The 23497-nt window shown below is 38.8% G+C and overlaps 1 protein-coding gene across 1 annotated transcript in view; it reads left to right on the top strand.

Annotated features, from left to right (window-relative positions):
- Positions 1-23497, top strand: part of LOC139717445 (rho GTPase-activating protein 45-like) — an 88783-nt gene that overhangs the window by 17515 nt on the left and 47771 nt on the right. The window contains exons 2-3 of the mRNA XM_071628953.1: positions 10549-10689; positions 11694-11943. Coding sequence (XP_071485054.1) covers positions 10549-10689; positions 11694-11943 — 391 coding nt within the window. The remainder of the gene's footprint in view (positions 1-10548; positions 10690-11693; positions 11944-23497) is intronic.

The following is a 23497-nucleotide window of genomic DNA, read 5'->3' as shown; positions in this document are numbered from 1 at the left end:
GTGCTATGCCACCAGTTCGCGGAATGCTTGCTGCTAAGCTTGTCGCAAGCCTTTGCAAGCTTAGTTTTTTAAAGAAATTAAGAAATTTGATTACTATAGAGCACTCGCACAGGAGACCCGTTCGAGCACTTGAAGAGTTTGTTCGCAAAAACCGATAAGTCCATTTTTGAAGATTTTGAAGTACGGTTTCTGTTATTAAGTACAAATAATACCTTTAAAATGATATATTGGTCCTTACATATAAAGGTACATTTTTGAAGTTACGGTCAAAAGAAGCAAAAATTTTCTTATCATTCTCTTTATTTTTCTTGACCTTTAATCGCAAATATCTCCATTTGGTAAATATGGACTTATCGGTTTTTGCGAACAAACTCTTCACATATCCCCTGAACCAATCTCCCATCCCCCATCTGGATTACTTTAGGCCAGAATGTTGTATAATATGGCAACTGTCGCAGGATACAATAAAATCTGACGAGAAGTGAGGCTGGTATATAGCACATACAAGGAATATGACATGTCATCCTATAAAAGTTTGAACAATGAGAGCACTGGCAATGAACATTTTTGTTACCTAGAATAACTCCCCATAAACCTCAATAGCAAGTTTGAACAAAATTCAACAAGAAATGTGGCTGATAGAGCATGCACAAGAAATGTGACTGGCATCTAAGTTGGAGCACTGAGGGCACCACCACCACAAGCTGTTGTGTCCTACATGTATGTGTAGAATGACCATTCGTTCACCGATCCTTAGCAAGTCTGAATAATTAAATCCCATAAGAATTGAGGTTACATGTAGTACCATACAGCACATACAAGAAATATGACATATCCTTAAAAGTCGGAACAATGAGGACGCTGTCAATGAAAACTTTTTCTACCGGTACCTAGAATAACCCCCCACAAAACCTCCATAGCAAGCCTGAATAAAATCCGACAAGAAATGTCGCTTCTAAATAGCTTACGAATAGAGCATATATACAAGATATGTGACATGGCCTCCAAGTCGGAACACTGAAGGCGCTGTCACCACAAACTGTTATGTGTCCTTCATGTACAATGTAGATTGACCACCCGCACCTCCTTTAAAATAGCAAGTCTGAGTAAAATCCAGTGAGTAACGATCAAGTCATTGCATAAATATAAAGCATTTTTGCAAATTTTGACATGGTCAGGGTGACCTTTGAACCTGTAAAAGCTAGAACAGTGAGGGCAGCATTATCAATACACTGTAGGTATAGGTGTATAGATTTGACTATGATACCTTAATATACCAAATTTGAAAAAAATCGATCGAGAAACAAGGCCAGCATCACGCACACAAGCAGACCCTGTTGAATTTACCTTTTCATGTATAAAGATGGAACAAGCGAGGGCACCACCACCAAAAACAATAGGCACCTTGATTTCACTATAATGCACCTTTTTGCCAAATTTGAAGAAAATCTAATAAGAAATGTGGCTGATAGAGCACACACAAGAAATGTGACATGGCATCCAAGTCGGAACACTGAGGGCGCCATCACCACAAACTGTTGTGTCCTTCATGTAGAATGACCACCCGTACACCTCCTTAGCAAGTCTGAATAAAATCCGTTGAGTAACAATCAAGTTATTGCATAATGAAGCACATTTGCAAATTTTGACATGATCAGGGTGACCTTTGACCCTGTAAAAGGTGGAACAGTGAGGGTAGCATTATCAATAGGTATACATGTAGGTGTATAGATTTGACTATGATACGTTAATACATATTATATACCTCATTTCTAGAATCCTCTCATCTGATTGGTTAAAAGGGGAGTCATGAAAATAACTGTGCCCTATTTTTGAGTTACTGTGACCGGGGCCCGGGCACAGTTAGTAAATAGGTTTTAGAGACAGTCGCGACCCCGTACACGTAGATCGCTCATATGTACGCACCAATGATACGACCGCCGCGCATTCAATCAGCGTGCTGTAAAAGAGACTAGCGGACTGGTTTGGAGACAATCGCAACCCCGTTTGTAGTACATGCACGTAACATACACTGTACACATCACTGTACGCACCAATGATACGACCGCCGCGCTGTTGATCAGCATTGATTACGAGTGCTGTAAAAGAAACTAGAATCTATATTTTCGGTATCTATATTTCGGAATCTATATTTTCGGTATATAAAACAAATAATAACTGCTTGACATTCGGGTCACAGTTAAAATTATGGGCCCTCGGTGATGTGAAAACCGTAACCATGCCCTCAGCTTCGCTTCGGGCATATAGTTACGGTTTGCACATCACCTTGGGCCCATATTTTAACTGTGCCCTCATAAGCAGTCATTATTTGTATACTGTAGGCCTGCCAAATTTGAAAAAAAAAAATCGGTCAAACAAGGCCAGCATACGTTGCACATACAAGCAGACCCTGTTAAATTGACCTTATTTTCATGTATAAAGACGGAACAAGCGAGGGCGCCATCACCAGAAACAACAGACATCTTTGTTGTACCATAATACATCTTCATGCCAAATTTGGAGATGATCTACGAATAACTGCAGCCAGTAGAGCGCTCTCACAAGAAAATCTCTGTGGCGAACGCAGCAGTGCAACGAGGCCAAATCCATAGTATCCTCCGAACTCTGTTCGGGGGATACAATTAGGAAATTTAATTGAAATTTGCACAAAAGTGAAACACACACACACAAAAAAATGAAGTATAAATAATACACTCAAATCTGTTATACATTCATTTATTTTACTACTAAAAACAAAAGAGGTACCGGGTACCGTATGCAGAATGTACCGGTATTGAGTTATATGTAACGATAAAAATACCTGTTTATACACACACAAATTACAATGGGTGGGACTGTATTGCACATTTAGGGGAAGTTACAATGATTAATTTGTTAAAATGTGTAGATTATTGAGGTTTATGGGGAATGAAAATATGGTGAAGTTATTCAGCATGTTAATGCACGCAGTTAGTTATAATAGTATTAATCAATTTCATACCTTTAAACAGAATTATTGTCCTTAAATCTAAGCTGCACACAGAAACAGTCAAACAGCCATTTTGAATTTCAGAGAGAACAAAGTAACTTCCTTTTTTGTAACTGAGAGGGCACCAGGCAATTTTCTCTGTCAATTAACCTATAAGTTTGCGACAAGCTTGCAAAGATTTTGATTGTGGCCATACAGTTGCAGTAAGCTTGCGGTAAGCTTGCAGAATTTGCTCTAACAATTTACCCACAAGCTTGGCTTGGGACAAGCTCACGAAGACTTTGACTGCATTTTGCATGCTTGCGAAGTTCTAACCCGCAAGCTTGCAGCAAGCATGCAAATAAGATTTTGATCACAGTTCACAAGCTTAATTAAGCTTGAGGAGTTTTCTTTAACAACCTGCAAGCTTGCGAGGAGTTTTCTTTAACAACCTGCAAGCTTGCGACAAGCTCACAGAAATTCTGATAATGGCCTGCAAGCTTGTGGTAAGCTTGCGGAGATTTCTGCATTACTTGCAAGCTTACGGCCAGCTTGCAGAGCTGTTAGTTGTCTCACCGCAAGCTTGTCATAAGCTTGCACAGCTTTCATATGGTCTTGCAAACTCATCTGCAAGCTTGCGACACAATCTGCAAGCTTGCGATTATTTTTGCAATCATATCTGCGACCTTGCAATCGTCCACAAGCTAATGGTAAGTTTCTGCAAGCTTACCGCAAGCTTGTAGCAAGCTTACCAGGGGATGCCAAGCTTGTATCATGCTTGCAGTAAGATGGCAATAAGCATGCGCAAGCTTGCACTCTTTAATACAAGCTAATTAAGGTTGCCGCAAGCTTACCGCAAGCTTGCTGCAAGCTTGCCGCAACCTAAGATTTTTATAAGGGAATTTATCGATTCCAGCTTTCATATTTTTTTTTTCCTTAGGGATTTCCTCTATGATGCACTTGTGGTGTGTGGGGTGTGAGACTGTCTAATCTTGTTGATAGTATCTTCCAGCTTGGTACTTTTGAGTCACAGACTGAGTAAGCTGCCTGATAATCCCTTTATGGTTTCCTTGTTTGCCAAAGCACCACAAATCTTGCAAACAAACACTGAAAAATAACTGTTATGGTCTTGTAGTATCTACTCAAGGGGCAACATGTGAGTTTGATTCAGAGCATTATTAGGTATACGCTCTACCGGAATCACTTTGTTCATTCCAGATACTGTAGATGGTGTGCACTTCCAGGTAAATGATGTGATCAGTTGCTGAGCTCCTTGCATCGAGTTGTTTTTTAATTGCAACTGATAGATGAATTTTTACGTTGACTTATGAAAACTGTAACATTATGTAACTTTGTAACTGACAAGCTGTTACAGTTAAAGTGGCTTACAGGATCGAGACTTTTTACCAACATTGACCCCAAACTTGTTCAGTATTCTATGGTTTTGCTATTCAGGTTCTAATGTAATTTTTAGAGTGTAATTTCCGTAAATTTGTCAATGTTAGTATTCTTTGTGATTTCGCTCCCAGATATTGAGTTTTGCAAGTTTGCATCGTGTATAAAAAAAAACAAAACAGCACCAGCATTGCTCAGACACTTGTATTTTCGTAGCGTGTTATGAGTAGAGTAAAAGCCCCAATTTTCGGACACTTAAGCTTTTTTGCAATATTTATTCAACTCAAATAATTTTCCACAAAATGAAATTTATAATAATGTTTGTTACATATATCAAACTAATTTTTCTTAATATTGATTTTCTCAAACCGATCATAAAATTTAACAAAATCACCAAATATTATCACCTTGTCAATTCCCCAAAATTCGGACAGCGTCTCCAAAATCCGGACACGCGTGCAATGTCAGTACGCATACAAGGTCGCTGAAAAATCCGCGCGCGCCATACCTTCTTGACGCAAGGTCGCATTGGGGATGTTGCGGCACCCGTTCGTGTCCGAATTTTGGGGACTCTGCACTTGCATTCAGCCCCTGTACATTTATTCACTGCATCGGCACGTACGGAGATTTTGTTTTTCTTTTGTGTTTTCGAGGATACCATCACACTCTGAGCTTGCGATAAGCGAAAAATCTCGCAACAGAACGGCGTGATTTTTCAATTTTTAGCGCTTTTTCGGCGACCCCAATTCTTTACACGGGCCCTAATTTGCGCGCGCTTTGGAAAAGTCGCGGCGATTCCGCGATTTTGATGGCAAAATTTGGGATTTTAGATGGATTTTTGGAGGTGACTCAGGCATTTTCGCGTGGTGAACGAGTGTGCTAGTGTGTGAAACGATGTGATATGCTTGTGCTGTGACAGTCGACTTTGCTGCCTTGTGATAAGTGGTAAGTGTCCGGATATTGGAGGCCGGCCGAAAATTGGGGTTCTTACTCTACACATGTCATGTACATTTTCTCTTGGTACTATAATGGTAGTGTAATGTGCAGTGACTTTATCGTTGAAGTAGACTTCTGTTTTAGAAGATAATGGTGAAATTTAGCCAAGTTTCATCTACATCTGACATATAATGAGAAAGTTAAAGAGTGTGTAAGTTTCACCTTTAAGGTGTTTTGTTTTCTTGCCAAATAGTAATATTGGTGCCAATCTTACATTTGCAAATTATTTGAAGTGATGATGTCATCACCTCACAACATTCCCATTGGATCATACACAAAATATTGCACATATCCTAGAGTTTTTTGTCGTTGTTGATAATTCAACAACTACAATCCCCGGTTACTCCAAAAAAATGATGATTATGATAATGCAATCAGTGATTTGAAACAAAGTCTCCCTTCATGGTTTTGTTTAGAGGATATTTAGTTTGGTAGAGGTAGTAAAGGCCGTTGTGAGATTTATAAGGTGAGGGCATCATACTCCATGCATACATTGTATGTATGGCTGAAGACTGGCTGCAACAAATGTAAATGTTCAATGAAAAATTTGAAACGTTACAACACAATGCCGCAATACCCCCGTTCCAAAGAGATGTGCAGGGAATAATTTTCCTGGTATCGCATCGCAATTTGCTATGCATTTTTACACCACTGCTACACAAACTAACTTTTGTGTAGCAGATTTCTTTCATAGAAGTGTACAGCATATCATTTAAAGTATGGTTCATCATCTGAAATTGCTAATCAAATTTGAGTTGGAAAATTATTTCCAAATGGGGAGGGGGGGGGGGTATAAGTTTCTCATCGTACGTCAGATTCATCTTCTTCTTATCTCTCTGTTTGTTTGATTTTATTCCAGCTATTAAAACTATTTAAGCCAACTTGAACATTGGATTGAATTTGCACTTTGAATTGTGACTCACTCAAAACAGAGAGGTCCACAGAGCGGGGGAAAAACAAGCATGCATGGTAGAGGCCATGCGCTGGCTTCCCATTGATCATACAGGGAAGTGTTTGCTCTACTGGCCTTTGAGTCAGCTGATAGAAATCTCCAGTTATGCCTTCCCCCTGCCAATGAAATTGTATTTTTAAAGTGTTCAAACATCCTGCAGTGGAGCCAGTTTGGTTGGGTTCTTTGGTTTCCGCTTTGGGCCGAAGGAAAGGAACAGGGATCATGCAGTTCAAAATGAAAAGAAAACAAGATATATTGCCCAGTTCAAGTTGTGTATGATTTATACCCATGCATGCTGGCAGAGATACAAATGTCGCTGTCCCCTTTCACAGCGATATCAATAGCAGATTTATCATCCAGTCAGCCAGACGTGCTTTGAAACTTGGCTTGGGATTCATTGTACAGCATGTGTCAGCCAGAGCACTTCCCTTTTCTTTTATGAGGAAGGCCGTCCAGTGGATTTTTTTATCAGAGTGTTTGACTTTGTAAGCAGTAGTTTTGACTAAATCATTTATCACTTTGAGCCTAGAGATCAGGTATGTGTGATGCATCTATTGCTAATCTTTAACGACATTCTTCAAAGACTAGTATTGCCTATACAAGTTTACTCTGATACTTGAAAGGACTCTTAGTACAAAAATGAAAAAAAAAGTTTTTGCTAATTATGTTTTTTTTCCCTCCAGATATTGGATGAGTGATTTTTTTAATACTTCAATTCCATGCAGTAGAAATTATAGCGAGACCTTTTCAAGCCAATTATTGCATCTGCAGTACCATGTCGGCACGGGAAGTGATTATTGATACAACATCAATTTACTGTTCTGCATAGATCACATATTTATTGACTTCATTGACTCATCTTCTCTCCTTGAGATGTCAAAATATTATTAGCTGCCTCCACGACAGGTTTTGTGTAGTGAAAAAATTTGATGACGATACCTGTCTTTGTACATGTTGTAGTGCTTTCACACATACAGTAGTGCATATTAATATTACTCATGTAAAGCGCTGTACAATACCTTGGTCACAGAATCAAACCTGCAATCAACTACCGTAAAACATGATATATTCGCGGCATGAATTTTTCGCGAATTGGAGCCGACGGCCTTTTTTTGCGGCATGAAATTTTCGCAAACTGCCACTGGCATTCAATGCATATAGTGTAGATAAGAACTTTCGCGTGCATTTTAATTTCGCGAATCTTAGCGCTCGCGAAATTAGAATGCACGCGAAAATTCCTCATTTTACAGTATTCTGTGTGAGCTGATGAAAAATGTTACTCGTACCATATGTGACCGGCGACAACGGTTTCAGGCAAAAGTCGGGAATTTTGAAAATTCATTTTTTCACTGAATCACATTGCCCATTTCCTAAGCTTTGCATTGATATAAAAGACTTGTATTCTTCGGCACCATAAGTGGGCATAGAAGAGAAATAAAATGCACTTTTTAAGTTGTTAGCCTGACAAAATTGCGAGAAAACAGGCTTTGAAGATTCACCTCTTTCTCAAAGACAAATGTCTGAGCGGCGATGCGAGGGGAGAATCACCCATCCGTACGATGGTGCCAATCGATGTTGAGCTCCGCCTCTAGCAACCACATCGCCTTCTGATTGGCTCACTGAGAGAGTCAAATTTCGCGGGCACCTTCCTCGGAGCTCAGCGTATGGAGCCGAAAAACAATGCATTTCGCTCGGGTTTGTTTACCAGTACGTCTTTCAAGATGGCGAATACGATAATTGCACGTATGGTGTACATGTACATGTGTATGGTGCACGCATTACGCAATGGCATCCACACGCCCTGACCGTGTGCATGTAACAGGAGCGGTGGACAATCCACACATTTACAAATCGCGTTTTCATTGTGGTTGATTTATCTTTATTATTGGCGACCCTTTTGAAGGCAGAAAATTGCTAGTGCTGGCAAGGGTCACGCTTCCTGTTTGTTTTGCTTTTTACAAGACATGCATATATTGCTTTGTTTGGTGGTGCTAATTAAATTAAAACAAACAAACAAACAAACATAAACGACTCGTTAGTTTGGTGCGATCTTGACGTGTAGTATTTGAATATAATTAGTCACATGTGACCGGGGCTCCTTTCCTCTCATCTACCTTCCATTGAGTCAGTCTGCTGTCATAATTTTTACTACATGTACAAGTAGACAAATTTGAGAATATTTAGTTTTCTTTTCACACGATTATGTCATGCTACATGATTTTTGTTTCACTTCCGTTGTCGAACATTGCGGTATAAAAGCCAAACGAAGAGCACGCGCTACAGAGAGAGCGTATATAAACCACTATACCAAGAACAATGGAGCATGTAATTGTGCACGCATGGACAAAGCATTCCCCAAACGCTGCAACTGGTGTCTCCGAAAGCCGAATTATGTAAATGTATGCAACGCACCAGCCAATTGCATGCGAGACCCTGCGCCGTAGCAACACTGGGGATATTGGAGCGGCGTTCGAAAGAAGCTCGAAACTGACGAGTGCGATCCAACATAGGGTGCTTAAAATTCCATTTTCGATAGGAAAAACTTAGTCTTATGCTATGAAATTTAGTGTAGATGTAGAAAACATATCAAAGATTCGATTTCTGCAAAAAACCTAAATCGACAAAAATAATGGTCAAAATCTTTGTACCCCGCCTAGGAGGGAATTTGCTCTTGCGACTTTTGCCTGAAACCGTTGTCGCGGGTCACATATTATTAGTTACTTAGTTTATCTCCTGAACTCCCTTTATATTATACTTAATAGCAAGTGTTCCATGAAGTGCTACTAGGAACACTTAGCAGAAACTGGAAAGTGGCATGGCATCTTTTTTTGTATTACTCCTTCTAAAGCCTTACTTATCTAGAGATAATTTGATGTCCCAACTTGTACCATTTACTCTTTTGCCATCAAATGTATTATGATGATCTCCAGGAGACGTGCACTTAAATTTGCTGTTTCTACGCTGTAACTGCACCTCCTATTTGAAGTCCAGTTTTGTAGTTGATAGGGAGATGTACATGGCATTGTACGTGTACCCTTATTGTATGAGTGTTTTTCTTTAAAGGGAACGCAAACCCAAAGAGCAATGTGGATTGATTGAAAGCAGCAACATTAGTAAAACACATCAGTGAAAGTTTGAGGAAAATCGGAAAATCGATGCAAAAGTTATGAATTTTCAAAGTTTTGGTGTTGGAACCGCTGTATGAGGAGACTACTAGAGGTTATGACGTATGAGTGGACAACAATACAAAGAAAATATAAAGAAAATTCCACAAAAGTTAATTTTTCATGAAAATTACAAATTCAATCAACTTGATACTGACATATGTTAAGGGTAGCAATTATTCCCCCTGTTTTCTGAAAGCGGTTAGTCAAGTGCTCTTTCATAATGCTAGAAAAGTGAATATTTGTTGAATCATCTTTATAGTTTCTTTGTATTGTTGTCCACTCATACGTCATAACCTCTAGTAGTCTCCTCATCCAATGGTTCCAACACCAAAACTTTAAAAATTCATAACTTTTGCATCGATTGTCCGATTTTCCTCAAACTTTCACTGATGTGTTTTACTAATGTTGCTGCTTTCACTCAATCCACATTGCTCTTTGGGTTTGCATTCCCTTTAACTTTTGTTCCCCAAGTATTCAAGCAGTACGATATTGTAGTGAACTTGCTTTCAAACCTGCCATGATAGGTTGCCCTATGCCCTCAAGAATACTTTTGATTCTCCTGTGTATGATGTACGTGTATAAAGTTGAAAATTATCATTTCAAATTTGTCGCATAGGTTATAATCATGTAGTGGAAAAATGAGCCAAGAAAATGGTTATAGTCGAGTACAAAACATAAATAATAAATAATAAATAAATAATAGAATAAGAGTAAATGGGGTTCTTTGAGTTTATGTTTTCATGTTCGTGATTCATACAGCTGACTTACTTGTTTTGTTTTGATACAAATATCATGCTCTATATTTGTAGCATTTTCACATGATACAATGTACTTCTTTCCTACAACCCATCGATAGCTTCTTACACTCAGACAGACAATCACTGAATCCCTTTTAAGTGATGAAACCAGAATCAAATCATGCAACGATTTGCAATGTGTAATCTTGTCAATTCTACCTGTACCCTCTATTCAGCGTCTGTTCAGCCAAAATCACCAGCACTTGTATCCTGATTTGTGTAATTTTTCTATCAAAAGCATCTTTCTTTCCTTCCCCCACTCGTCTTTTGCAGGAAGTGGATGTCTCGCTGTGCAGTCCCAGCTCCCTGAATGCCTCAGACATCACTTCTCCTGGATCCCCCCTCGGACCTCTCCCCTCCCCCCGGGGTCAGCACCCCGACTGGGATCTGACGCTCCGTGCGCGGAGTATGAAGGTGAGCCGAAAACTTTAATTGGGCCGTTATTCGGTGGTAAACTACCTTTGTACAGGAGAGACAACATGGGATGCAGTATGTCAAACTTAACTGCATTGGGTTGTGAATCTAGAAGTTTGCATTCAAAGTGTGCTTGCAATCTTTTTATTTCCATCGCCCCAAAGTAGTCAAAAAATCAAAATGATGTAGATAGTGCAACTGTATCAAGAGCTGCTTTCCCAAAATGTAGCAATGACTGCAAATTGCATTTTATGCTAAGTAAAGAAATTATGCTAAAGAGACTTGACCTTGAAGTTATTTTAATAAAATGATAGTCAATATTAACGTGCAGGTATATGACATTTGACTTTATATTAGCTAACATTCATTAAGAACAATTGAAGCAAATATTCATCAAGAACCCAGTAACACAGTAAAAAAAATGCCAGAGATTGAACCAACATGATGTTCTATGGGAATGCAAAAATAGCATCCCGACCATGTGATTTTAGTTGTTTGCATGTTGTAGGAGTATTCCTCATGTTGTATCAAACAGACTCAGAAAACTGGTGCACAGTATTGCCTCCTTGTGGTTTGTTGCAATCGACCATAAAAGTCAGCAAATGACATACAGCAGGCATAAATGTGTCGTACAATGAATGAATAGATGTTGTCCATATACCTGAAATGTCATACTGTAGATCTTGAAACTAAATGTTTGACATGCCTGGTTAGCTTGAAGAGTTTAGAACGTGACTTCAGACAGTCAGTTCGTATCAGTGTGGAGCATGTGATGTGATGTGTACTCTGTAATTTGGAATTGTTGTGAATGAGGTCATATCATACGTCAGCTGCCGCTAAAGGAACTAGTGGAGTGTGTATTGAATGCTATTAATATTCCCCTTTGCGATAGGATCTACAGGCATTTATGACATTTTGATATCAAAGTATAACTGAAAATACATATTGAGTCAGCATCCAGAAGATGGCAATGTGAAATTGTGCATTTCTTCCGTTCCCTTTAGACAAAGCGGGGGAGCAATCTCAGTGAGAGTTACGCCCGTCCCGCCAGCATTGCTGTTATGTCCAGTGGTGGACCACTGACCGCCGGATACAGACTGTCCAAGAGCAACTCGTCAACCAGCCTGAACTCAACGTCGGACTGCATGGAGGCGCCGATTGTCAACCACGAGGAAATCCTCCAGCTGACGCGAGATGTCCGGAACTTCTCGGAGGCCCTCGACAAACTCAAGACCATCTTTGAGCCCAATGCAGGTAGGATGGCAGCAGATATTGCAGCTCACAATCTCTCATCTTACTCTTTGTGTCTTTCTCATCTTTCTCTCAATCTTCCACTGCATATGGCTTTCTATTTTACAAGTTTTCGAGGTATAATTCTTGTTTTCCTTTCTTTTTCATCAGGATATTGATATTCCATCACTTTGGACCCATTGCCATAACTTTATAAAACCATGAGCCTTTGTAGCAGGAACATCAAACCATGAGCCTTTGTATCAGTAACATTTCTGTAAAGATTCCAAATTATATTTCATTTGATGAAGAGGATGCTGCATATGGTATCAATAAATGATTGGATGAATGAATGAATGGAAGAATTAACAGATTTATAAATGAATGAGTGTATGATATTCACATGGTACATGTAGATGGCACAGTGTGTCAAAGATGAGGCCTTTTTATGTATTAGACATTTTTTGTAATCTCACATTTTGCACTATTTGTGTCCGAAGTTCTTTTACTACATAGATGTAGCGAAAAAACTTCAGTCCATTTTCCATGGATTTAAAATTACGTGGTGAGAAAGGATTGGTTGTCACACTTGTGTGACCCAATGCCATGGAAATGTAAGTTTCAAGTCTGGAACAGAGACTTTAGTGTGGCTGGTTCTGCGACTTGATTGGCTGTCATAACCCGTTTACTAGAAATTAATTTTTGAATGAGGCACAAACAGAGAAATCAAATCAGGAACAGAGTGAAAGAATGTATGTCGGCAATGGGTTTGGTTAGTGAGGACTGACTGACTGGTGTTGTGTATTACTTCCTGCGGTTTCCTGTATTACCACACCACGATACCCAACGAGTCCCTGCGAGCTGGACAAGCAAACTCTTGTTACTTGATATAATTGGGTTTAGAGTTATTCTGAACTGTAGTACAAATTTGCTTACCCTGATCATTTTAACTATGACTTTGAATGAAATACTTTAGAATAAACTTATCCTCCTCTCACCTTCATATTTGCATTTAGTTTTAGATGCAAAATATATTTTTCTTTCCAGTGTGCATTGATCCATATCTATCTGATTGACATTTTGTGGGATTTGAACTATTCAGAAAGGGGTTACCTTGTAATCAACTTGTATCAATACTACCGGCAAGAATATATTTTATAGATATACTCCCATTATACCTGTGACTGAAATATCCTTTTGAACAGCAAATATGGTTTATAGAAAATCAGAGAGAGAAAAAAAAAAGTCTGATGAAAATTGACATGTCAGGGTCGCCTTCAAAATAGGCATAATAGTATGTACTTAACCTCAAAGTAGAATCAATTCTTTTTTTCCCCAAAATGTTTGAGAGGAGAGAGATAAAATTAAATTTTAGAAAGCTATACAGTATGTACATGTTCATTAAGGGTTAAGGTTCAATGCAGGTTTGGATTTTTAATGTCTATCTGCAATCAGTTTTCCCGCAATGATATGAAGGCATAATGTGACATGCAAGATTACTGATGTACGGAAAAAGTGTTTGTAGTGCTATACCCCCCACAAAAACAACACTAAAAAGGTAAATCAATCAAGAATCAAGAAAATGACATCATGGACATGAACTTTGGAATGCACATGTGACATAGAGCAAGTCTGGATCTGACATGAACAGAATTGAATCAGCCAAACAGTAGTTAAACTGTGGATTGTACAGCACTTTTGCTGATCCTCCTGTTGGTACAATAAATGAGTTTGGTAGTGGACAGCAAATCCTGTTGGTGGGGAGGTCCCGTCTTATTGGATAATTGGTACCCCTCATGGATTGGACCAGCCCCCACAAATAATGGGCCAGCGATGAGATATCTGGAGAGAGGCATTGGTGAAGACACATGAGTGCTTTTGAAATACAAGTGAATGATGATTGATTTTCCCCATGGAGACTGAATCCTCAAGATGAAGATCAATTGATAGCCAGAGGTGGTTGAACTTCCACTGAGGTATAGTTGTCTGTGTAGACAGCGTAATTGTATGCACACAGCGTGCCTCCAACATTTGAAAAATAAGTTCACTCTGAGCCCTTTTTCACAAAGCCGTTCTTAAGAGTTACGCACAATTTTACAAACGACTTAAATATGGCGAACCAAGTGGGTTTCCTATTCATCGCTAATTTCAATCGCTAACGTTGAAATTTGCAGATGATAATGATTATTTTTGCATGTTAATGCCCACTTTTAGCTGAAAGTGTATTTTTGCCCCAATGTAGATGAAATATTGACATATTTACAGTCGTACTTTGTTAAAACATAAGGAAAAAGAGTTTGGGCACACATATTGGCACTTCCTATTTCAGTCATTCGTAAAGTCATGCATAACTTTATGAACAGCTTTATGAAACAGGACCCTGGAGAACAAAGGATGCTGCTTTATGTTGCATTATTATATTTATACTACATTGTGTTTGAATGTATTTTATTTGGCCAATATGGAAGTCCTTAAAAACTTTCGGGCAAAAATACCTTGGGCAGATGGCTTCAAGTCCCCTCAAAAGTCTAGGCAATGGGGATAAACAGTCTGGCTCAGGGGCGCAACCACGGCTGCAGGAAAACTTGAACCAGGGACCTAATGATTATTGGTCATACCCACTGAGCCACAGTGATTCCTTTTTCGCTCCCCTATGTGGAGGATAACCGGGTAACTAAAATAGTACTATTTGCCAGTATAGCCAGGCTGGTGTCTATGGGAAATATTGCAAAATAAGTTTATCGTAAAGGGTTGAATGATCTGAATGGTTCTAATGTCTGTTGTATTGAATTTTACTGTAGAGCAAGTTTGTTTTGATGTTCAGATCCATGTGAAACATAAACATACTCAATTACTTGTTTGACATTAATTACTTAGTATGAAAATTTTTCTTTGCCATACAGCTATAGATTCAACCTAAGTTGTATCCCCACTGGGTAAAATTGCACGCATGCTGGTCTGGTCTTTTTTTCCCCCAGGCCTGGCCGAAATTCATAATAAATGCCATCTGCCAATGGCAATTTGCAACTCACACGTCATGTTCACCAAACCGTTCTATTTCATTCTGGTATGAAATGTGGACTGGATTTGGAATTTCATGAATAGGAATATGATTATATCTCAAGGGATAGGTGCTTTTTCAGCTTAGGCATAAAGTTTGGTCAGACACTCGGTGGCGATGTGGACATTCATCAATTTTGTCACCACTTAATGACTGTGATCGGAGGCAGGAGAAAATATGATGATTGATGATGCAGCAGAATAGGTACAATAAATGAGGTCGGAAATTAGACCAAGCTCAATATGCATCAATCGAGTGTGATGCTCATATGTAACGGTCGTTTGGCTCTCAGTGCCTTTTGTATCTTTTTATAGCTCCCAATGACATACCTTTGACATACCATGCTCTCATGTTTTTGGATGACTTTGTTTTTAAACATGCATCACACATAGAATAGTGTAATAGAGAATAAATGCTAATCACCCTCATCCCAACTCGACCTTGGAGAGAACTCAGGGGAAAATGGTTTATCATCCCATCAAGTCTGAAGAGTGCCCAAGAGGTGTCTCGGGAAGGCTGAACCATTTCATGGAGAAAGGACTCAGGGGTTCTGGATGAATGACAGGACTCCCCATGGTTCTTGCTCCACTACAACATTGTTCAGGGAGCGCCCCTTTGATGAGCTTATTGATCGCCGTCTGCTTAAAGGACCTGGGTTTGGAATCGATGGCAATTGATTATAACCCCTCAGTTGTCATATACTCCCTCAACCTCTACTCCTCCCTCCTCCTCCTCCTTCCCCCCTCCCTTTTTGATCCTTTCTTGTCGGATTTGTTGGTGTTGCTCTGTCTTTTCTGTTAAATTTGTTTGGCGTTCGTCTCGCTCCGATGAGAGTCCCAGTCGAGGAACATTATGTCATGGTCCCAAATCCCCAGTGTCGATTTAGAGGGGCAAACCTCCAGATGAGTGATCAATGGCCCAGCTAAGAAGCAATTAAAACTTACCCGCTGGACGAGAAAAGCCTGTGCCAGACGATGTTTTGAAATCTGCGACATAGTGACGTCTTGGCTTTATTTGTGTTAAGTGTATTCATTGCCAGCCTGTACAATGCATGTAAAGGAGATTGTACCCTGCAATTAAAATCTGCATCTTATGTGAATTAGATGAAACCTAATAGGCAGCAGGCCACAGAATATTGGAGAAAAATCAATCTAGATTTGAAAATGTGAGACCACTTTATCAAACGTATGGAATGTTTTGTGAGTTAACATTGTTATGGAGTCTCAGCATGTGCATGAACAAAGACGTGTGATCACATGACGTGAAACGTCTTACCTTTACATTTGCAATGCTTACAGTATAATTAGAGCTCTTATTCTAGGATATTTTTTTCAAATAGCACTTGATTATATTAGAGCACTCTCATTTGTTTCTTGTTCAAAATACAGTCACCAGTTCTTTCAGTTTTTCCAAGAGACGTTTCAGATCCACATCTCTACCTATTAAAAGAACTAGCTGTTCTGTTTTCCAAGACATTAAAAATTGTCTAGACAGAATGAATAAAAGTTTAATCCCACACAGAAAATATATTTGAGGAAAAAATTGCAAAGAACTGCAGTCACATAATCATTCTTAGGTGTCAATAGGGTGCCTAGTATGACTAACCTACATTTGAAACGATCACCATTCTCCATTCAGTTTGTGGTCGTTGAAATTCTTACAAATCTATACTGCTGTGATGTCTCTGAATATTCAATCGAAACAATTTCCTCTTCAGAATGACTTCTAAGAACTTTAAGATGCCTCTCTGGTATCGGTGCTCATGGAAAGAGAGTGAATGGACGGATGTAATGAGGCAGTTTGGCTCTCAATAGACAGGACAGGTATAGCTGAATGCATTCAATTAAGGAAAAGCCACCAATGAGCATGATAATTGGCCTGTGAAAGGCAGCTGGGTAGGTCAACGAACAACGGCCTGTCTTCCCGGAGAGCCGCGTGTGAAGGTGAAGCGCCATGCACCTGCAGTTTCCTTCCTGATTCACTGACACTATTCCATCGGCTTCTCAGACCTCTGTGAATTCTTTCCCTCTCTCAGTCTGTCTCGAAAGAGAAGCTAGATATTATGTTTGTGTTGCTGTTGCTGTTGTTGATGTTGATGTTAATATTGTTTGTTTGTTTTCTTGTTCTGTTTTGTTTTGTTTTTGTTTTTTGTTTTTGCTGTACAGTTTAGAAACTGTTGCTTGTGCGTATAAATAAGGATCGGAAAGTTTAGGAATAAGAACCAGTGAAAGTATAGGTACATATTGTAGCACATACATGTAAGTGTCATCCTGTATACAAGCATGAAAAATATGCTAATCATGTCAGACCCTATGAACAAGAGGGTATGATATTTTTGGTTTGTTTGTGTTACGGGTTTTTAATTTAAAGCTCTGTGTTATGGTGTCCATCGTTTAGAGAAAATTTGTTTCAGAGCTGATGTACTGAGATTTCTCTTATTGATTTTGCATTTTATATCAAAGTTTGCACAACATATTTCTTTCTTTTTGAGGATTGTGATGACACAGAAACTATCTGCATCGATATGCTTTGATATCTAGAATCATTTTACAGGCTCATAATCATTGTGTTGGGTTGATGAATAGATGAGTAGTGAGAGGTATTGGACCCTATAGACCTGTGGAAATAAAATGGAAATTTCTTTTGAAGTGATAGTGTCCAAGACCTTGTTGTGTAAGTAGGGCCTATATATGTGATATACAAATGATGACGAATTCTTCTCATGTCCCTAGAGAATGTGATTGACCTTAGTCTGTGGTCATTGTTATTGATCATTTTGACTAAGTGTATCCACGGAGATAGTGTTTGCCTCTTATTTATAGCAGCCACAATTAATCATGCCAAGGAGAAAAGGCCTATAGCTCCAAGCTTGTTGTTGCATCCTTTTGTGTTCACTTTGTTCCAGCAAATGATGCGTGCAGCCACAAATGAATGAGCATGTTTCACTTGAGGACCCATTGGGGTCATTGCTCTCCTTTCTCAGCGAACATAGCTGGGGTGAAAGTCCTCAACAAGCTACGTACAACCCCCCCCCCCCCCCATAAAAAATACAGTGAAAGAACCTATTGTGAAGGAATTAACCAGTAGGTGGTAGTCTGTGTGTCTATTACACGTAATACTCTCCGGAGAACATGTCTCATTGTTGATAGAGAGAATGCAGTCAACACAAAGCAGCGTACACCTTTCAAACGTAATCAATCTTCAATGTGTGATATGCCCTTTGATCACTGCAGACTCAACAACAAGGCTTGCACATCAGCGGGTTGAGAAAATCTCTTGCCACGTGTGGCTTGCTATAGCATCAGTCTTATATGAGCAGTAATTGTGGGTGGCCTCTACACAAAAATAATCCCTAATGTACTTCATTCATTTTTGATGTGATTACGATTACAGATAGCCTAACTGTATCACTCTAAAGAAAAAAAAAGTATAAATTCAATTTTTAGGCTTCATCCAATTATGTAGGCCTACATATATGTTTATTTGTTGTGAGATTTTGAGTATGATATTAGCCTTGTGCAAATTTTACCTAAAACAAAAAGTGTCATGTAGTGTGGAACAAATTTTGGTCTGTTTTTGCACAAATGCTGATGGATTGAGTCCTGCAGTACTTGAACTTACTGTAGTTGCTATAACTGTGACAGTATACAGCAAAATATTACATGAAGCTAAAAGTTTTTGAGGGTGCAATTTCTACATTGATTATTAGGATATGTGTGAAACAGCAAAACTGACTTTATAAAACTCTTTCCATGTATGCAGTTAATTGTAATGATATCGGAATCATATTGTTGCCTCACATGTTGCAAATACACCTGACTGTTGGCTGCCAAACTATGCACTCAATGATAGACGTGCTCCATCCAAAACTTGACTGTGAAGTACAAACAGACAAATTTCTTTAACTGTCATTATGTGTATAGTCTCACATTATGAAAGGCATTAAGGATAGATAGGGATTAGGAGGGTTATGTACATGTTATTCCCAGTCACTGAATGATAGTTTCCACAACATTCTCTGGCAATGATCTATGAATAAGGCAACCCAGCTGGAGATGTTTTAATCCCCAAAAGATAATTTTACTCTTTCACCATGTTATGAAATGAAGAGAGCAAGGAAAAGGCTGCTACCTCGGTTACAAACATCAAAGTGATCATCTCAGAAATCAGACTTCTCCGCAAAGCTTTTGTCTGTAGTATGCACACCTAAATCAATCATCACAAGCGTGTTTGCATGTTTTGAGTCCGTCCCTTCGGGATTTGATAGAGTCATACCAGTATGGAGGGTTTGGATGACATGCTGTAACATAAGACCGAGGCACGGTCGCTGAAAACACAATAGGATTTTAAAGGGTGAAGCGATCTTTTTGCAATATCCGTGCAGTAGGTGATCTCAAACTGATGAGATTCTGGCTTTTGATCATGATGTAGTCACATCAGAGCAAGAATGTTGTAGAAATATGATAGGTATGATTTCACAAGAGTGTAGAAAAAAAAAGATTGATTGAGTTTTAATGGTTCTTCCCATCTGGTACTCTGTAGTGTGCTGGTGGGTGGGAATGGATTTTGCCAGCTGTATCAGTATCTCTGTGAACATGAGTGTTTGATGTGTATGAGTATATGTCTGGCATTATATTTCATCTCACATTTTCTTTCTATTGAAAATAGAAACAACGATATATTTTCTTCTCACTTTGCAAGAAGATATTGATATACTTTTTGTTATAGTATTCAGTGCAGTTGTGAAATACTTTATATATTGTGAGTATACAAATAGGGCCCTACACATGGATATCTCTCTGATGAAATAAGGCACAATGAAGAGGAATCATTGTAAAAACGAATGATGTCTCAAGTCATTTGACCACATGTTTGGCTACCATGCTAGTTGACTCGATCCAAAGGGCAAATGCTCCTCTATTTGTTGCCTCAGATATGACACAGCTTTGGCTTTAGTTTATCAGATTTCACACATTCTTTGAGGTTTTTGCTGGAATATTCCCCCCCCCCCCCTTCTCTTACCCGATGATGTTGATTGAAGTCAAAGAACATGTGACAATTTCTCTCAACCAAATTGCTTTCATATTTGTTCAGCAAGATGTGAAAACAGTATTTAAATTTCCTTGAATACTTATGAAAACTGGAGATCAAAGGTACCGGTATTCAAAGTTACTTGTGAAATGTTGTGCATCATCTTCGAGTCAAACTTGGATATAAAGGGAATTTTGAATCCTGACAATGTACATTAGCATAGAGACTATGAAGTGAAAATAAGGAAATTGATGTACAGTATGGCAGATAAGTCTTCACTTTTTGGAGTAAGGTTTTTTCAAAGAGTAATTGTGAAAAACACATGCGTTGAAACATGGTTAATCTTGCATTTGTAAGGAGATACCAAGAACTTCATATTTAGAGTGCATCTGTTGAGATGTTCCTTGTAAAATACATTTATTTATTATCAGTGTGAACTGTGAGGCAGTGAATGCTAGAGGGAGACAAAAAATAATCTGTTGCTTCCTGGTATGATTATTTGAAAGATGCAATTTAACTTGACAGATAGTGTCATTAGTGGTTTTCCAGATGTACAATGTATGTGGCTATCCATTTAGGCTAAGGCATGATCAAACAGAAGAAACAAAGCTCTGTTTGCAGATGAAATGAATTTTATTTAGAAAGTAATACAGGAAGTGATGCAGAAAAGGGTTAAAAAAAACAGAAGGCTGCAAGTGAAGTAAGCACACGATGTATATCATTCAAATAGATTTCTTCCCAGCATTCCTTGCAGTTTCCTGTTTAGACTGTCTGAAACCCTTCAGACTCCGAAGCCTCGGCTGTCTTTAATTAGACTCCTATTTCGAAAACACCTCGTCCCTTTGAAGCAGGATGGCTAAAATCCAGATCCTTTTGTCCAGAGGTGTTGGGTTCAATAATTTTCAATGGCAGCTCCGCAAACTTTTGACTGCAGCAGATCAGACCTCTCAGCCATTGTATGGGCTCTTGCCACATCTATTAATAGGGTGTTGCTCGTGCCTAATGTGGTATTCACGTAGATTAAGGAATAATGTTGCATTTTTGTACTCTCCTCTTTCTTCTTTTTTTTTTCCTTGGGGGTGGAGGTTGAGGGATTGAGGAAACATAATTGGGGGCAAGGGATTTCAACAAATGGCCTATTTTGAAAGGTGTTGGTAAACATGCCCTCAGGAACTGCTTATAGCACAAAGTGAATACAAGAGATTCCAGGCTGAAGGAAGCACACAAGGTCCATTCCAGACTAATAATATAGGCTACAGTCAGTTTGTGCAAGAATCAAGATTCATAGAGGTTCACATATCCCACACATCTACATATTTCCAGTAGTCACAAAGAAAACCTCTGATTCAAAGATCCTAGTTAATGACTTATTTCCTTAATCTGACCTTGAATATGCCGTAAACCCAGATACCAGCAAATCATATTAAAAGAAATCATGCTGAGAGTTTGTCCAGGGGTACATGTTTATTATGATGCTGAAAGCCAACTGCAATGACTTATTGCTATAGAAAAGTATACTAGTAGGTTTTAGTATCATGTAATGTGTATCAGGTAAATGAAATGCTTGCTTCATATACAATTGTAGTTGAATATAAACCACTGCTGCTACTTTGTGAAATTTGTTTCAAATAGATTTCTTATCAATGTATATGAATGTGTGTGTGTGTGTGTGTGTGATATTCCTTAATTTTTTTTGAATCTGCGTATATGACACCATCAATCTATTAAACTTTTATGGAATATATATGACCCCCTTTATAGCTCTAAATTGGGTTGATACAATCGTATACCAGCCTAGAAATGGTATGAGCATTGGATGAGATTCACCTGCTGCATGCTGGAGTGCTTATAATAGAGCTACTGTTAACTTGTGATACTGTGACTGTAGATGCATTCCTAATTGGAAGAGATTTTTCCCATTTTTGACAGCGAGCAACCGTGATGTGAGGGAGGGATCACTCTTGTGTATAAAAGGGAAGACAAAAACTTGGCCGGTGTGCATCTCAATAGCTTTGCGTGAGATAAGCATCTTCACTGGTATTGCAGCATGCTCTACAAACATCCTTGACAGTGTTACCATGACAACCGCCTTGGTTCTGTGGAAATTTGCACAAGCATTACCAAGCTTTCAAAAATCTGATGCATGCAAATCAAATTCCATCAGTTGGACTTACATTGTGTATACCAGGTTAATGGTTGAGTGAAAAATCAGTAGATTAATAATTAAATCTAACTCTTTGGAATCAAATGATATGAGAAAAATACATGGATTAAAAAGGTGAAATCATTACCAAGAATTCCACATGTTATTGTCTTTATTACTAGTAGTAGTGACGATCAACTGGATTACTGGTAGTGTGAAAATTAGTGGCAACAAGATGATTGGGGGATTTACATCATCATAATTATGTTGGACCCTCATCAGGCAGCTGAGTTAAAGCCAAGTGAAAAACACATTAAAAGAAAAATCACATAGAAGTGCATTTTAAGAAATACACACACACAAAAAAGACGATATACACTGGTGGTATTTTGCTGCATTTCTGCCAACGTAAATGCTCACACAATTTTGGTAGTGCGTCTTTTCCGATAGGGCACAGACAGCTTACAATCGGTTACTTTCGTTATCCTAGAAATATGTATAATGCTCATTGAAATTAAGTTCTTTTAGCACACAAAAACTTTAAACATTTTGTTTTCTTTTTTAATTTCTGACATTTTAGTTTGTTCTGATTTTTGCTCATTTTTTTTCCTCTGTAATTCTGTGGAGCAGTAACAGCAGGTTATTTGACATTTGGACTTTGCTTACTGATGTAAATGGGCTTATTGAGGGAATATTCTTTTCCTCAGTCAAATCAGGGAGGTGGAAGAGAGATGGAGTGTGCTCTTCTGAGTTTCCTTTGAAGTCATGCGTGGCCCCGACAGCTTTTTTTTTCCCCTCCCGTAATCCCATTACTCACGCTCGGCGCACTGCGAGTCGTAAATCTTGTGGCGGAAATCACGACGCGAAATGCATTGTGGTCGGGGAATAAAATGGCGTCCTACGGTGTAAGCACAGAACTCTAGAGTGTATTCTGTAAAGCAGTGGTGTAAGCAGTGGTGGTGGTTCTGGCGATCGTGATTTTGACGGAGACGAGTTTGTTGAGGAGGAATTGCTTTTAGCAAATTCAAAATCACATTGACACAGCAACTTAACGAAATTTGATTTGCAATTGAAACTGAAACTCAGAAAGTTAGTTGGGCCTTGGCTTGGAAATTGGAGGCCAAGGCAAGGGCAAGGCTCAGGACACTGTTTAATAGCGCAGCGTCACCTCAGGTACGCTGCCTAGCAAAAGCATACCTAACGTTAGTCCTAGCTAGTAGACTCTAGTATTTCACAAACTAGAATCTAACCACTGTTAAACGTTAGATTCTACTAGCTCCAGAGGTGTACTCTACTACTTTTTAATTCAATTTTTTGTAACGTTAGCATGGGGTAGAGTCAAG

The sequence above is a fragment of the Diadema antillarum genome, unplaced genomic scaffold (genome assembly GCF_040938485.1).
Source record: "Diadema antillarum isolate AM-2024a unplaced genomic scaffold, OU_Dant_1.0 scf00000075, whole genome shotgun sequence".
Classification (NCBI taxonomy): Eukaryota; Metazoa; Echinodermata; class Echinoidea; order Diadematoida; family Diadematidae; genus Diadema; species Diadema antillarum.
The sequence above is the reverse complement of the archived record's forward strand: the minus strand, read 5'-3'. Positions and strand labels throughout refer to the sequence as shown.